This window comes from Pseudophryne corroboree, chromosome 4 (genome assembly GCF_028390025.1).
Source record: "Pseudophryne corroboree isolate aPseCor3 chromosome 4, aPseCor3.hap2, whole genome shotgun sequence".
Taxonomy (NCBI): Eukaryota; Metazoa; Chordata; class Amphibia; order Anura; family Myobatrachidae; genus Pseudophryne; species Pseudophryne corroboree.
Window position 1 is genome coordinate 256,453,793 of NC_086447.1, and position 17,725 is coordinate 256,471,517.

A 17,725-nucleotide genomic window follows, 5' to 3' on the forward strand; every position below is an offset into this window, starting at 1 on the left:
ATGGGCGGCTCCCAGCATGCGGTCCCTATTCTGGAGCATCCTAATACTAGGCACAGGTTACTTTTCCAATGGTGGTGAAGTGGCCGTGTCGGACAGAAAGGTTAAATGTGCATATGTGTATACTTATTCTTCTATATCTCTCTGCTGCTTTTGACACTGTTGACCACTCTCTTCTCATACAAACACTACAATCCCTAGGTATTCAGGACACAGCCCTTTCTTGGTTCTCATCCTACCTATCTAATCGCTCTTTCAGTGTTCACTTCTCTGATTCTACCTCCTCTTCTCTACCTCTATCAGTTGGAGTACCGCAAGGCTCAGTCTTAGGTCCTCTGCTTTTCTCAATCTATACCTCCTCTCTTGGTAAACTAATCAGCTCCTTTGGATTTCAGTATCATTTGTCCGCTGATGATACTCAAATCTACCTATCCTCCCCAGATTTGTCACCACCAGTATTGGCTCGTGTCACTGGATGCCTGTCTGCCATTTCAGCTTGGATGTCATCTCGCCACCTCAAACTCAACATTTCCAAAACCGAATTAATTATTTTCCCACCAGCTAAGAGTAGTTACCAACCTGATATCTCTATAACTGTTGACAATGCAACTATCCACCCCACCCCACCAGCTCGTTGCCTAGGTGTCACCCTTGACTCTGAAATGTCCTTTGTTCCACACATTCAATCTGTCTCTAAATCATGTTACATGTACCTTAAAAACATATCCAAAATACGCCCTTATCTTACACAAAACACTGCAAAAACTCTAATCCATGCACTCATCATCTCCCGCATTGAATATTGTAATAGTCTCCTTACTGGTCTTCCCAAACATAGGCTATCACCACTTCAATCCATTTTAAATGCAGCTGCGAGGCTAATCTTCCTCACCAGACGTTCTTCATCTGCTGATCCGCTCTGTCAGTCCCTCCATTGGTTACCGGTTTTCTACCGTGTCAAATATAAAATACTTTTACTTACATACAAGGCTATTAACCAAACTGCACCATCATACATCTCCTCACTCATCTCAAAATATCTCCCTACCAGACCTCTCCGCTCTGCACAAGATCTGCGTCTCTCATCCACATGTATTACCTGTTCCCACTCAAAATTACAGGACTTTACCCGGGCTTCACCCACTCTGTGGAATGCCCTCCCACGCACAATAAGACTCTCCTTTAGTCTCCAAACCTTTAAACGTTCTCTGAAAACTCATCTCTTCAGACAAGCCTACCAAATTTCAGACCCACGCACATAACCTTAACAGCTTCCCTATCAAGTTACATCCCCTCTGTACAGTCCACATAAACTCACATTTTGTCTTCCAACATTGCTGGGTGATCATATCATATACAACCCATTAAGAACCTAGCAACCTGGGGAACCATTATGTAACAGGTAGCATCTATCCTTGTGTATCAATGCCTATTTCCCTATAGATTGTAAGCTTGCGAGCAGGGCCTTCCTACCTCTGTCTGTCTGTCTGTCTTTGCCCAGTTTTGTTCTATAATTGTTGTTCTAATTGTAAAGCGCAACGGAATATGCTGCGCTATATAAGAAACTGCTAATAAATAAATAAATAAATAAATAAAATGGTTCATAAATTAATTTATCTTTAAGTGAGTGTCTCCCATTGAACCAACTTATAGCAAATGCGGCAGGTGGGAAATGTAAAGGATAATGTATTTGATTTTTTTCCCCAGCTGTTTTTGCTAAAAAGTGTTATTTATGTACAGTACTTGCCCATAAAACAGTAGTAATTAGTGTTTCTCCCTCAGGAAAGATGGCTCCAGGCATATGTTCTTCCTGTGACAGACATCTTCTGGCAGCGGCTCATAACAGCATTGAAGTGGGTGCAGTGTTTGCTGTCCTCAAAGCTATCCTGATGCTGGGTGTGTTCTCATTTCTGATTCCATTCCTATTAATTAAGCTTTACATGAATGCTACTTTTATTACTCCTTCCATCTTCTGTATGCTAAGAAATATAGTTTATGCTGTGTAGAATTTTACATTTATGATACTGTACATGTTCAATATGTTATTTAACAATATTATGGGTTAGAAGCTTCTGCCAGGCAAACATACATTTCTCTTAAGATCCTGTATATGAGTTTGGTATACACATTTAGAAAGCACCAAAATATCAATATAACTGTAACCTTATCTGCAGCCTAAATGTGACCCTAACACTCGTACTGTATGTTCATACTGATGTGCCTCATACACTGAGCATCTTTATGCCACACATCTGGAGAAACCTTGTGAGACTGAGGTGCTGAGAGGAGAAGCGCACTGCATTTTTCTTTAAATCTTGCATCTTAGTCGCAACTCAACGCAGCAGAAAGCTACTGACAGTGTATAGAGACGCTAGGCTGTGACTTTACCTGCACAGGATTTGGTTTTACACATGTACAAAGTCACAAATGAAGCACAACGGAATTTGGTGTGGGAAAAAGCCGCAGTCACTCACAGCGGAGCCATTTCTACAGAGATTCAGTCTCAGTTGCAAATGTGGCACACCCCACTGATCAGTGTTACACTAGCAATGCCGTTCTGTTACTTCCACTTGTTTTATCTGTGACAAATAAGAAGCATATTGTGAACAAAAAAGATGCTTGGTGCAGTCGAATGGTATAAAACCTGCCGTGCCGACATTGACTGTTTGGGGTGACTGAAACCGTAGTAAACACAGACACTTCTGTAATGTACAAATGCATAATACACATTTTGAATGCCGACATTCTGAACCTTTTGAAAATATGATGTTGACATTTTGAATGTCAACATTCTAAGTGTCGACATATCAGATCATTATTAGAAGACCACACTAAAGGGCCCAGTTATCAAAAAATATTTGCGGATATTTCCCCCAAAACTAGTTAGCCACAAATATTTATTATCACTGAATTTATGAGACCTGCTGTGATCCCGCCATTCCTGTCGGCAGCCGCTTCCCCATAGGTTTCTGACAGATTTAGCAATTTCCGTAACAAGAAGCATTCCGGAGATTGACCCCCACAGCTACCATCATCTGAAGACGGCTGTACCCCATTGTAGCTTATGGGCTACTCACAGTATATGCAGCCACCAGAGGGTTCCCCTAGGACCATTCCCAGAAATGGCCTCAGTGCATGTGTTGTCAGCGGGCTCGCTGCCTCTCACAGCACATCACAGGGACAGGTGTTGGGTAATACATCCCCGATACAGTCACATATCGCAATGTGATCCTGGGAGCTAATATCGCTCCCAGATTACATTGAATACAGTATGTGATTAATGATAAATAGGCCACTGAGAGATCCCACTGACACCATAAGAGATCCATCTGATTTGCCTGTGTTACCTACAGTAGCAGCCAAATTACTTGCAGTTTGGCAACCTAAATTTTTGTCCAAATTTGGTTTCTGATCCTGTCATTTGACAAAACAATTTCATATGTGTCCAGAATTTATATTGTCTAATATCTATCCTCTCACCCCTCCCTGTAGAAGTAGTACTTCAGGTTTACTTCATTTAATTGTTTCAATGAAAGGAATTCTTAAATTATCGGTCAGGTCACAATGGGCTCTGGCAGTCAGTGACTTAGCCAGCTGCTGATATGAGGGGGAGCAAAGTTGGAAATATTGGAGCCCCGGGCAAGGTATTTCAGAATTCAAATACCAACATTTAAATACATTGTTTGCATTCAAATGACATCAGTTATTTCCCCTGGCATTACATTAACACCCCCTACCCCCACACACGCATTACAGAAACAGTATAAATCAGTGTAGCCAGAGCTCAGTAATTGACATGCAGTAAAATTAAGCATCCAGTAACTGCCATGCAGTACACACAGCATCGCAGTGACCTCCATACAGTATATAATAGCAATAGACAGCATGGCCCATACAAGGGGAAGGGATGAGGAGCAATGTGCATCATCTGCCTGGTGGCCAGCCCACCTGCCTAAAGGATATATAAGGCAGCTTGCTGCCCACCCTGCACTGACTGGTGCTCTCAGATAAGCTCTGTATTCAAGATTTCTGCAATGGGAAGAGTGGGCACTCCCATTACACCCCCATCCCTCCCCTACCTGGCTACACCCCAGCTGGCAATATTTGATATTATGGGCATGATTATATAAGTGACATGAATCACCTACCAATTTCGTGGTTTTCAATCTTAATAGCATTTGTTACAATTTCCCCCACAGCTCTCTCGTCACCTCCTATGCGGCTCAAGGGTTACGATAGAGCGTTAGGTCAGGAAAAGTACCTAACAATCTATCACATGACCTGTGAATCACCGCTACCCAGATCACCTGATCTTATGTGCAGCACATCGGATCAGCATTGTTAGTAAAATGCAATCGATTTGTACTTTAACATATATATTGTTCAGATACAGTATATCGATATCGGTTCGGCCCAAGGGTCTTTCTAGTGTGTGGGGCGCTTTACTGTAACAAAACAAGAAATATTTGGCTCTAGCTTAAGAAGAAATTCTGGAACACAATAGAAGCTGTAACACATAACATAAATATACATTTTTTAATAGATCATCCTGCACATACATTGCAGGGATGTGTCTTAGTTCTCATAGGGCTGGGGCCCTACAATAAGCCTTACAACATTTGTAGTTTTTCTGCCTGTTGCATGATATAAAAATACACGTGACACTAATAATACAAGACACGCTAAGGAAACAGCATTCTGGCCTCTTATCATGAGTATGGTGATATACTTCTGTGAATTGCTTCTCTTCAGCACACATTACTGCTATATATACCATACATAATGGCCAGGTAGTATAATGTTGACAGTGCAGGGAGATAAGTGGTGTTAATGTGTTGCCACTGACAATTAGCTCACACACTGAACTCCGATATTAGAGGCATATCTTGCACTTGTAAATCAAAAATATGGTAGATCCAATGAGGGGGTTATATGTATTAAAAGCATGTGATAAATAAAAATCTGTATTACTGAGAAAATGTTTTAGTTGTGCGCAGTGGTGAAACTTCCGGCGGTGCAGCCAGTGCATTGCGCCGAGGCCTACCACAGTAAAGGAGCCCTCAGCCACCGGCAATACAGTGAGTCACAATGACTTATTATATACCGCCGCAAGCACTGCACCACATGTCTCCAGTGAACCGGATCCTGCATTCTATTTGTAACGCTGCTGCCACTGCACACAGTCTTTCTTTGGTCAGGTGGGAAACTATTGGTGGTTAGCTTAATAAATAGACCCCTCAACTACCTGCATGTATGTAATTTGTAATAATTTTCAACAGTGTTTAAAGAATTAAAAGAAGTCAAATTTTTTATGCAAAGATTCATGTAATCATAGTAATTATTACTATTAATAATAACCAGTGCTATATATTGAGGAATTCTTGATACAAAAGGAATGATTGAAATATTCACACTGAATATATACAATGTTTTTGTTAACATGTTAGCACATCTATATAATAATGACCCATAACGCACAGTATACCACTTTGATCCTAATAATTCTATATATACAGGGTTGGATTGGCCTACAGGGGCACGGGAGAAATCTCTGGTGGGTCTCACTGCATGAGGCCCTACCCCATACTTGCCTACTCTCGCGGAGGTTGCGGGAGGCTCCCGATTTTTGGGCTAACCCCCTGCATCCCCAGAAGAGCAAGCACACCTCCCGCATCCTGCCCACACCTTAGTGAAGTGAGCAGACGGAGAGATAATCTCTGGCATTTGCAGGTCCGTGGGGTGAGGGAGGGGCTAAAATGACATGAATCTCATAATTTTAGCCCCGCCCTCTACCTGCGGATCCGCAAATCGCAGCATTTTCCCGGGTTGGGACGGGGCTTGATGATGTCACCACTCTGCCCCGCCCCCCGAAGTTCCATGCAGCGTCTCCTCTCCGGGCTTCTCCCAGGGAGGAGAAATAAAATGTAGGCAAGTATGGTCTTACCCCCTCCTCTAGGTGTACTGTTCCAAACTGTGCTCTCTAATTGTACATTGTTACTCTAGTAGAAGCTCAGTTAATAAAGGTTCAGGAACTCTGATAAAATAGGATTTTAATACCTACCGGTAAATCCTTTTCTCGTAGTCCATAAGGGATATTGGGGAAAACTAGTACAATGGGGTATAGACGGGGTCCAAAGGAGCCAGTGCACTTTAAATTTCTTCAACTGGGTGTGCTGGCTCCTCCCCTCTATGCCCCCTCCCACAGGCAGTTATAGGTAAAAACGTGCCTGAAGGAGAAAGGACATACTGTATATGAGAGAAGGAACATGATAACAGAAAAGGTGGTGAGATTTAGACGCCAGCACACCACCATACAGCAACCAGCAAGGGCTGGTAACAACAACAGCAACAGCTGAACAGGTAGCTGTAGAACAAGAACCTGCAGAAAAGTGGCGCCCAATATCCCTTCTGGACTACGAGAAAAGGATTTACCGGTAGGTATTAAAATCCTATTTTCTCTAGCAACCATAATGGATATTGGGGAAAACTAGTACGATGTGGACGTCCCAAAGCTTCCAGAATGGGCGGGACGTTCTGCAGCACCGCTTGCCCAAACTGGGTATCCTCTTTGGCAAGGGTATCAAACTTGTAGAACTTTACAAAGGTGCTCTTCCCTGACCAGGTAGCAGCTCGGCATAGTTGCAAGGCCGAGACTCCACGGGCAGCCACCCAGGAAGAGCCCACTGATCTTGTAGAGTGGGCCTTCAGAGACTCAGGAACAGGTAAGGCTGCCGACACATAAGCCCGTTGGATAGTAAGCCGAATCCAACGAGCAATGGACTGCTTCGAAGCAGGATAACCCATTTTCTGCGCATCATAGAGCACGAACAAAGAATCCGTCTTTCTGATTCGAGCTGTCCGCTTGACATAGATCTTCAAGGCACGTACAGCATCCAATGAGGAGCAGAAGCGTCAGAACTGGACGGAACCACAATAGGTTGTTTCAGGTGAAACGCGGAGACAACCTTTGGGAGGAACTGCTGTCTAGTCTGGAGCCCCGCTCTGTCCTCATAAAAGACCAAGTATGGATTTCTACACGATAAGGCCCCCAATTCTGAGACACGAAGAGCAGAAGCCAGGGCCAGTAACATCACCGTCTTCCACGTGAGGTACTTGTCTTCTACCATCATCAGAGGTTCAAACCAAAAGGACTGTAGAAATGCTAACACAACATCCAAATCCCAGGGTGCCGTAGGCGGCACAAAAGGTGCTTGGATGCAGAGTACCCCTTGCAAGAAGGTCTGAACTTCCGGCAACACTGCCAAATTCTTCTGGAAGAAAATGGAGAGGGCTGAAATTTGGACCTTAATGGAACCCAGACATAAGCCCTTATCCACACCAGCCTGCAGGAAACGTAAGAAACGTCCCAAGTGAAACTCAGCAGGCAGATGTATGCGTTCCCCGCACCAAGAGACATATCTTCTCCAGATATGATGATAGTGTTTTGACGTCACAGGTTTCCTGGCCTGAACCATGTATTTCACAGTAAGTACAAAAACATACACATACACAGTTATAATGCAAGCCTGCCCTACTGTATGTGAGAGGAGACACAGAGAGAGGGAGAATACCAGCACACCCTGAGCTGCACAGCCCCAGTGAGACTGTCAGCTCTGTGATCACAGTAACACTAATAAATGCAGTCCTAAATAGGCTCAGATAGTGTACAGAAGCGGCTCTCCTCCTTAGCTACACCCTGTACCAGTTTCCTGCGTGTCTGTGAGGCAGGAAGCACGGAGTGTGTGCTGTTGATGGCTGCTGTAAGCAGAGGAAGGCGCCAAAATGCCGCTGGTCCCGCTCTGAGGAAGCTCCGCCCCCTCCAATGGTGCCGGAGCTGTGCATATTATTTATACTGGCAAAGTCTCCAAATAAGCTTAAAACCTCACACAAGTGCTTAGTTAAGCAGTTTTGTGCCAGTGGTAGCAACAACCTTTTTGGAAAGGCCTTTGTGAGCTAGGATGTTCCGCTCAACCTCCATGCTGTCAAACGAAGTCGCCATAAGTCCGGGTAGATGAACGGTCCTTGTTGAAGAAGATCTCTTCTGAGTGGTAGAGGCCAAGGGTCTTCGACGGATATGTCCAGAAGATCCGCGTACCATACCCTTCAAGGCCTTCAGAATTGCCTGTACTCCCACATTTCTGATTTACTTGAGCACCCTTGGGAGCAATGGAATTGGAGGAAACAGGTAGTCCAGCCGGTAAGGCCAAGGCGTCATCAGTGCATCTACTGCCCTCGCCTGAGGGTCCCTGGTCCGTGAGCAATACCAGGGAAGTTTCTTGTTGAGATGAGAAGCCATAATGTCTATTTGAGGGCAACCCCACCGGTTGATGATCTGCTGGAACACCAGATGGTGGAGTCCCCACTCCCAGTTGTCCACACCCGGAATGAAGATTGCTGACATGGCTCTTGCATTTCTTTCCGCCCAGAGGAGTATCTTTGACACCTCTCGTATGCAGGCTCTGCTTTTTGTCCCTCCTTGTCGATTGAGATACGCCACCGCCGTGGAGTTGTCCGACTGTACCTGGATTGCATGACCCCGGAGTAGAGGAGAGGCTTAAAGCAGAGCATTGTGGATTGCCCGAAGTTCCAGAATGTTGATCGGAAGGAGGCTTTCGTGGACTGATTACCTTCCCTGGAACTGCGCCCCTTGGGTGACAGCTTACCATACCCTCAGAATCCCATCCATCGTGAGGAGGGTCCAATCCTGATTCCCAAAACTCCGGCCCTCCAGGATATTGGAGGACTGTAGCCACCACAGGAGGGAAATCCTGGCCTGAGGTGACAGCTGAATGATCCGGTGCATCTGTAGACTACTGGCTCAGAAGATCTAGCTGAAACGTTCCGGCATAGAACCTCCCATACTGGATCGCCTCGTATGAGGCAACCATCTTGCCTAACAATCTTATGCAAAGATGTACGGACACTCAAGTAGGTCGGAAGTGTTTTCGCCTTGTACTCTGGTAGAAACACCTTTTGGGCCACAGTATCCAGCAACATCCCCAGGAACAGGAGCCTCTGCGTTGGCTCCAGGTGGTACTTCTGGAGGTTGAGGATCCACCCATGGTCTGTCAGAAGATGGATGGCGCAGTCGATATGGAGCAACAAAAGCTCCCTGGATCGTGCCTTTATCAAAAGATTGTTTAGATAAGGGACCACATTGGCCCCCTGGACCCAGAGTTGAATCGTCATCTCCACCATCACCTTTGTGAATACCCTCGGGGTTGTAGACAGGCTGAAGGGCAGTGCTTGAAATTGGAAGTGATCGTCCAGTAGGGCAAACCGTAGGTACGCCTGATGAGGCGGCCAAAACGGAATATGGAGATTGGCGTCCTTGATATCCAAGGAGACCATAAATTCCTGTTCCTCCAGGCCCGTAATCACTGCTCGCAGGGATTCCATTTTTAACTTGAACACCCTCAAATAAGGATTCAAGGATTTCAGATTCAGAATGGGTCTGACCGAACCGTCCGGCTTCGGCACGTAAAACCCCTTGCCGCATTGTGGTAGTAGTACTGGAACAATGACGTGGGACTGGACCAACTTTCGGATAGCCTGATGCAGCATAACTTGTATATCCTCCAAAGCTGGTAGGCTTGATTTGAAAAATCGTTGGGGGGGGGGGGGGGGGGGGAAGTTCTATTGAACTCCAGCTTGTAGCCTTGAGAAACGAGTTCCCTGACACAGGCATCCTAGCAGGAGGTCTCCCAGACGTGGCTGAAGTGACGCAGTCAAGCTCCCACCTCGAGAATCTCTCGGGGTGGGTGGGCACCGTCATGCTGAGGCTTTAGTGGAAGCAGAACTGGTGGACTGTTCCTGAGAACCGGTACTTGCAGGTTTTCTGGACTTACCTCTGGTGCCTCTAGCACTAGTATTCAGCTGACTACACAGGAGAGGCTGCACATCAGTGTTATATACACTGTTAAATATTGATAAAGACGCCGCCGAGCGTCGAAACGCGTTGATACAGTGCCATACTGATGTCCAAACCAGTCTATCCATAAAGGGGACCATATGACATATTGATACCCGAGTCATATTGTGTCAGCTGATTTTCATCTCTGTTTTCTATTATGGTATGGCTGGTTGTTCATTTGTGTTTTATTTCTAAATAAAAAGGGTCTGCTTTGCCCTAATTGGCTCCCTTTTTAATTTTTCAAATCTACCACATGGGTGATATTTATCCTCATTACACGGGTTAAAGAGCAAATAGCATCTTCAACAAAGAAACCTTTATGTGCTTTCTACTCCATTTATACAAGTAAGCATACATGTAAGGATTCATTGTCCCGTCTTCATGACATCACTTTGGGTGATCCTATAATAAGAAGGTGGACGTCTGATCTCTCTTGACCATTTTCCATCACCTATTTTTCCCTCTACACAGTGGAAAGAACTATTCTATATACAGTATTACACTATGCTGTGTTTTATGTTTTATGTAATACCATTACCTTTGTGAGGAGCATTCAATCGAGGGGACATTTGGAGCGCAGAAAGTGAGACTGTACTTTTTCTGTTACATATTATTTTATAGGTTGGTGACCTATCTTTGTACTGTCTGTTGCTGCTCCATTTTTGCAGCGCCTTAGGAGGAATTTTTTCTATTTAGAACTGGTGGACTGTTCCTGAGAACCGGTACCTGCAGGTTTTCTGGACTTACCTCTGGTGCCTCTAGCCGCATTGGAGGCACCTCTGGCCTTCGATCGAAATGTGCGAGACCAAAAGGACTGGACAGACTGTCCCGGATAAGAACGTCTCGCCGGCGGGGCCCCAGAGGGAAGAAATGTGGATTTCCCAGCAGTAACCCTGGAAATCCATGCATCCAACTCAACCCCAAAAAGCCATTCCCCAGAAAAGGGGAGGTACTTTACATTACGATTGGATTCTGCGTCCACAATACACTGACGCAACCACAAGACCCTGCGCGCAGACACCGCCATGGCTGACGTCCGGGCATTTATGTTCCCCATCTCAGTGGGGCTCTGTACCCTCTCCCCTAACCTCTTCACTAATTTGTGAAGATTGATTGCATTGCTCACAGGAAACAGGGTCATTAGATAATGGAGAGAATCTGGAGAGAAGCTTGTGCTTACCCATGTTTTAATTTTAAATGAAATTGAAGAAAACTCTCTGGAGCTGCAGAGATGTGCATCCTCTCCTGAGGGCACTTTTTTCTAAACTGCCTGTGGGATAGAGGGGAGGAGCCAGCACACCCAGTTGAAGAAATGTAAATGTAAAGTGCACTGGCCCCTTTGGACCCCATCTATACCCCATTGTACTAGTTTTCCCCAATATCCCTTATGGATGCTAGGGAAACATTGGTTCTGTGTTTATAAAAACTACACCAAGATTTGATAAATGGTTAGCCAAACTATTGGTGGTTACATACCCTCCAACTGTACCTTTTTGGCAGGTACAGTAGCTTTTTTTATGGTCTGTACCGAGTTTTACAGTAGCTCTCCAAACTTCCTTTGAAAGTATAGGAAAAGGGGTGTGACCACGCCCCCTTTACCCATGGCCATGCCCCCTTTTCGAATTTGTACCAATTTTTATGTGTAAAATGTTGGAGGGTATGTGGTTAGCCACATCCCATCTGGTGGATGGGGTTAGCTAGGCATTAATCTGGCCACGATCACAAATGATGGTGGTTTATTTTCACAGTTAGTCTACGCAGAGATGGCCCTAGACAGGAATGATAGCTACGGTTTAGTGGTAGAATTTTTTATTTCTTTCACCTGGCGCCAACACTGATGGTTTTTTTAGTGATTTCAGCCAAGAGGAGACATCAGGAGGCTGCAGCAGCACACCAGAAGTGTGTTTACTTTCACTTTCTGCCTGGGGCTGAGCAGCTGCATAGGAAGCCAGGCAACGCACGTGAGCGCTGCAGGACTAGGGATGGCCATCTGTGGGTTATCCATTGATGGTACCATGGATGGATAACCTCAATGGTGTGAAAGCACCTGTAAGGGAACCATGGTCACACTTGCTTTAGTGTACTACAAGCTGTGGGCTAATTAGAGCTCAGGGTGTTGGGGGACGAAGCTAGGCTCCTTGTCCCGACACATCGGTCGTAGACCATCGATGTTTTAAAATCATTGATGGTCGATGGCCATCCCTATGCAGGGTCCTGCCCCAGCCACACAGCATAACGGTAAGAGCTGGATGAAGGCGAAGCTGATACATATGGGGAAGATATAGGGGCTCAGGGGGCTGACGACACTGCTACGGGGGAGGCAGAGACATAGGGGTGTGGGAACTTAGGGGGCTGATGACACTGCTATTAGGGGGGTCATGAGGCAGAGACACATGGAAATTACACTGCTATGGACACAGGTGGACTTCATCATCCACATTGATAAGAAGGGACCCAGCATGTGTACTAGTGGTGATGATGGTCACCTGGATGAAGGGGGTAGGGTGCAACATCTCATGGCTCCACCTCCAGCAGGCTGCACTGTAGTCACCAAGTTCAGTCATTCACAGCTGTCACAATCCTGATTAAAATCATAACATTTGGTGACTTACCTCTGCCATCTGTCCTATAGCCTGCATGTTTTCTGCTCACTGGGAATACAGCTCTCCAGTACCATGAATTGCCTGGGAACTGAGTTTTGCTAATGAGCTACATCTGTACTGATTAACCTTCTGTGTGAATACTGAACTCAGCAAGTCTCTGCATGGTGTGTCTGTACAGCAATTGATTCTTCATGCTGTCTTATACTTCCGTGCCAGCATCCACAAGTCCAGTGGTCACCAGATACACCTCCCTGTGCTCTCAGGACTTGCAGCCATTACTGTCTGTCTATGCACACACCACGCTGGAGTTCCCTCCAAAACCAGCTATGGACGTCGCCATGACAGTCTCCAGTCAGCTGATCTTCCAGGAGCCAATCCGGATTCACTTCTGCATCATGTGAGCCCCTCATCCACTCAGCTGTAAGCACTGGGTATAAATTCCAGGTCTCAGCACTAGCAAGCTGTGAGTGCTTTGGTGTCTCTCAGCCTGGAGTGAGCTCCAGAATCTCCTGCTGGTAACAGATTCAGTGCAAGTTACCATCCCCCACACTGACTGACTCCCTGGATGATTTAAAGGACCATCGCTGCCACAATATCCTGAAAGTCCTCCAGTGATCCAGAGGCACTATCCTATATCCCTAGCGGCAATAGAGACTCTGCTGGTTCTTGTCAGCTTCCAGTACACCGCTGCGCAAGGTAGCACACCATAGTATCCAGAAAACCTGCCACTGCTGTCTGCAACTTTGCAGTATCCATTGTGCAGAACCACTGCATCACAGCTCCTGGGAAACCAGCAATGCCGACACTGCACTGCACAGCATACGGAATCTCCATTGCGCTACCTCAGCTGCCCAGCATCTGGAAACCTGTGTTGCTGACATTTTCAGCTTCGGTAACAAGCTTTGCCGGCGTCCTCTGCTTCATGTACAAGTATTGCTGATGTCCTCAGCTTTAGTTACAAGCATTGCCGACATCCTTGGCTTCGTCTACAAATACTGCTGACATCCTCCGCTTCGTCCACAAGTGTTGCCGACATCCGTTGCTTCCGTTACAAGTATTGCTGACATCCTCCGCTTCCTCTACAGTCATTGTTGATGTCCTTAGCTATGCCTACAGTTACCGCTAATACACTCAGCTTCGTCTACAGTCATTGCTGTTGTCCTCAGCCTCGCCAACAGCTATCACACTGGTTCCAGCCAGTAATCTATGACTTTCCTGCATTGCTGATCCTCCCAGCATTCCGCCAACTCATCAGTTCTCACGTGACTCTCCATTAGGTGACAACCCAGCTACCCATTGCACTGGTGGCTTCCACCACCAGTGTTCCAGTACCCATAGCTGCTCACCTTTCCTCTTAGGGCATACTGCCTGACTGTCACGTCTGGATGAGCAGATCATTCATCAAGCTAGCCCGATTCTGTCCACTGCACTCAAGACCAAACTCAGTGTCCAGTACTAGTCCGGGTTCACACACAAACTCAGCCATGTCAACAGCTAAGGAGTCTGGAAAAGCAGGGGCGTCCGCGACTGCCTGTACATCTTAAGAGTCTTAAGTCAGCATAGCTGTCAGCATGTACTGTGTGATGGGTGCTGACTGTGCTGTGAAGTAGAGATGGCTACTGAGTGACTGCCTCAACACACTGACTTGAATCACATAGGTGTTTGAATAATTTCAGTAATGTAAACTTGATGTGTCGACATGATACGCAGAGTCAGTGTGTGTGCACTGTGTGCAGCAGCCTCTTTCAGTCTCCCCCAGAGTCCATACCAGTTGAGCTCACACAATCACAGTCACACAATACACTCTGAGAGCAGCCTGGCTGGCAGGGATCCAAGCACAGTGGTGGGTAGTGGGCTCCGGGCAGCAAAGCCTGGCCCTAATCAGTCCCTGAGTCCCTAGTGTCCATCGGTGGCTCCTCTATCCTCCTGTAACAGTGGACGCTTGACTGGAAGTTACCTTGTTGCACTGTGAGTCTATGACTGAAGCAGCACTGACTGTGAGCACAGGCTAGCGCAGCCCTCTCTATGTCTCTTGACTCTCTCTCCATCTCTGCTGGTCCTCCGGAGAGTCTGTGCTGAGTGTACTCTGGCTTTGGGCAGTGGGCTGGGCTGGCTCTGCATCTGACTCCTGAGTCTCCTGACTCCTTCTCACTGAGTCCTAACAGTCAGTGTCAGACTCAGTGATGTGCATGCAAAGCAAATGTCACATACATAAATGGATCTCGAGTCATGACCCATACGGCGCAACTGCACATAGTCAGTCCCCGAGTCCTGACGTAGGCACTGAGTCTGCAGTGAGTGGATTACCAGAAAGAGTAATGTGCCGAGACACTATGTTGAGCCACTCCACTGAGCTCACTCATGCTGCTCAACATACATGAATAATATGCTTTGCCCATCTCTTCTGTGAAAGCTTTTGTGAGGGGTGATGGGGGGTGCTGCTGCAGTGATCTGTGTTGGGCATAGTGTTTTGTGTTGAGAGAGTGGCTCTGGGTGAGGGATGATGGGTGTTGTGCTTGGTGTGGGGTGCTGTGCTGTAAAGGGTGAGAGGTACTGTGCTGTGAGGGGTGCTGTGCTCGGAGAGAGGTGCTTTGAGAGGGGTGCTGGCTGACGTGTTCTGTGCTGGGAGGAGGGTGCTGTGCAATGAGGACAGAGGATGCTGTGAGGGGAGAGCCTAGAGTGCTTTGTTTTGATTGGAAAATGTGCCCTATAGAAGGCCTTCTGAGGTCAGGATATAAGAGACTTTCCCCCTAAAACCTGTCCCTTTTTTCTTTAGTTATAGCAGGATGCTGTGAGGGGAGAGGGGTGCTGTGAGTGGTGAATCTGTTATTTATCTACTGAGGGCACCAGCCAAAATCTTGCCTAAGGCACCACATATGCAAAAGTAGTTTAAAAGCTTTAGAAACCTATTTATTAACATTATTTTTACTAAAATAATGTGAAAAAGGGTGTTTTCACACCCTTTTCACATTATTTTAGTTTCACTCCAGTGTATTAAAGGGCATTTGGAGCAGTTTTCATGAAAAACTGCTCCAAACCCTTTAATTGTAATCTTTTTAGTAAGCCAAACACACCGCATTTCCCATACTTATAATGGGAAATACGATATGGGTGAATTTACACACACAAAAAAAAAAAAAATTAAAAAAACTCTGCAGTGTGTCCCTCAGGCTGGCGAAATCACAGGGCAGCACTGCGATCTGCAACTGAAGGTAATATTGGCTGCCAAAAGCAATGCTATTGGCACTCATTCTCAGTGTATATCGTCAAAGTCAGTCCATAGCCAGATTAAGGTGTGTGTGTGGGGGGAGGTCAGCGGCGGCATGAGGCATACTGTATCCCGGGCAGAGCCGGATTAAGAGGGGGGTCCCGGGGATAAGTACCCCGGGCCCCCTTTTTTCAAAGGGCCCCCCGTCGCTGCCGCAGATCGGAACAGAGATCCGATCTGCGGTATTGCGCTGCGCTCCCGGGAGCCGGCGCCACACGCAGCGGCAGGGCAGCTCAGCGATTGCTGTCCCTGGCGGCTCTGGCTCCCGGCGGCTCCACTGACTTCACTGCCTGTGTGATGGGACAGCTGAGCGACGGCTCAGCTGTCCAATAACATGAGGAGCAGCAGCCTGCGGCTCAGACATTGGCTGCCGCTGGGCGCGCAGGCTGCAGGGAAGGAGGAGAGAGGACAGCCGCGCATGGAGGCAGCAGCCAGCCCAGCACACATTCTCAGCCAGCTCTCAGAACGTAAGGCTGATTTACAGTATGTTATGGGTTTTAATATATATATATATATATATATATATATATATATTTTATATATATATATATATATATGTGTGTGTATATATATATATATGTATATGTATGTATATATGTATATATATAAAAAGTCACAGGTTGTTGGCACTCTCCAAATTCCAACACTTGCTGGGGTGTCACTCAATATTCATGAGACAACGGGTATAATCCCTATTTTTCCCTTGAATGCATATAATCTTGAAAGGAGTGCACTCACCAGACGGCTCATGTAGTCAAGCAGGGTTTAATGTAGCACAGACATAATAGTCACACCGACGTTTCGGTCCTTACTGGACCATTTTCAAGGTTCAACTGATACATACATAGTTCACCCTTATATAGCCACAGTAATATTCACGAAATCATACATAAAACCCGGAGTACCCGTGCACCGCACCACAGAATAAAATAGACTGCTGTCTAATACATATAATATAGATAAAAAACCTCCCACCTACCAACATTTATTAAATCCATTACATGTAGTGCTAAATCACAATAAACTTACCCAGCCGCGCTGTACTCCATTACCGCTGGTGACACGCACGCTAGCGGAAGCGGAAGTAGCAGTCCGGCCGAGATGGAACGCAGACACGTGTAGAATCACGTGAGTAGTTAACAAAGCGTCACAGAGGCAAATCATCTCCAAGGTAACCAGATGATACATACGGACGCGTCAGATGACCCACGGTCTCTTATTGAACACATTAGCAACATTGTATCATATCCATAAATCGAAGGACGGATTAGTATGGCATAATATATCCAGGTCATCAATCATCTATGCTCATACTTGGTGAGGAGTATAATAAAACTAACATTGGGTTAAGTGATAAAGCACATAAAATATCCTGCACATCTCACAATAATAGTAATGGTAATAGTAGTAATACCAATCTTTTAAACAAATATAATATATGGATCATGTAACAGAGAAGAACTCACTGATCGGAATACACCACAAAAAATTTTTAAAGAAAAAAAGGAAAAAAAAGAGAAAATTAGATACGTTAATGAGTGGAATTACCAAAACATATGCTGTGTCCGGTTTACAAAAAGATACTGAAATGTACTGAGTCATTTAGACCCTTGGGAAAGACAGTCTCCAATCTGTAAATCCAGAAGGCTTCCCGGCGTAAAAGTATCTTCGCTCGATCGCCGCCTCTGGATAATGGTGGTACTCTGTCAATCACCATATAGCGCAGAGCTGTTAGTTGGTGCTTAAATTGCACAAAGTGTCGAGCAACTGGTTTATCAGACCCACCCGTTTTCAGTGCTTGTCTGATATTTGAACGATGATTAGAGATCCGTTCCCGGAAGGACCTAATAGTTTTGCCCACATATACGAGTGAACATGGGCATATCAATATATAAATAACAAAGTCGGACGTGCATGTCCGACTTTGTTATTTATATATTGATA

General features: G+C 45.9%; 1 protein-coding gene across 8 annotated transcripts in view; it reads left to right on the plus strand.

The window, feature by feature from the left end:
* MED12L (mediator complex subunit 12L) overlaps window positions 1–17,725 on the plus strand; it is a 1,138,385-nt gene that overhangs the window by 912,020 nt on the left and 208,640 nt on the right. For all 8 annotated transcript variants that reach the window (XR_010175887.1, XM_063916060.1, XM_063916058.1 and 5 more), the window contains one exon: window positions 1,780–1,893. Coding sequence is in view for 7 of the 8 variants with exons in the window: in XM_063916060.1 (XP_063772130.1) it covers window positions 1,780–1,893 (114 nt within the window). In the remaining variant the exon portion in view is untranslated. The remainder of the gene's footprint in view (window positions 1–1,779; window positions 1,894–17,725) is intronic.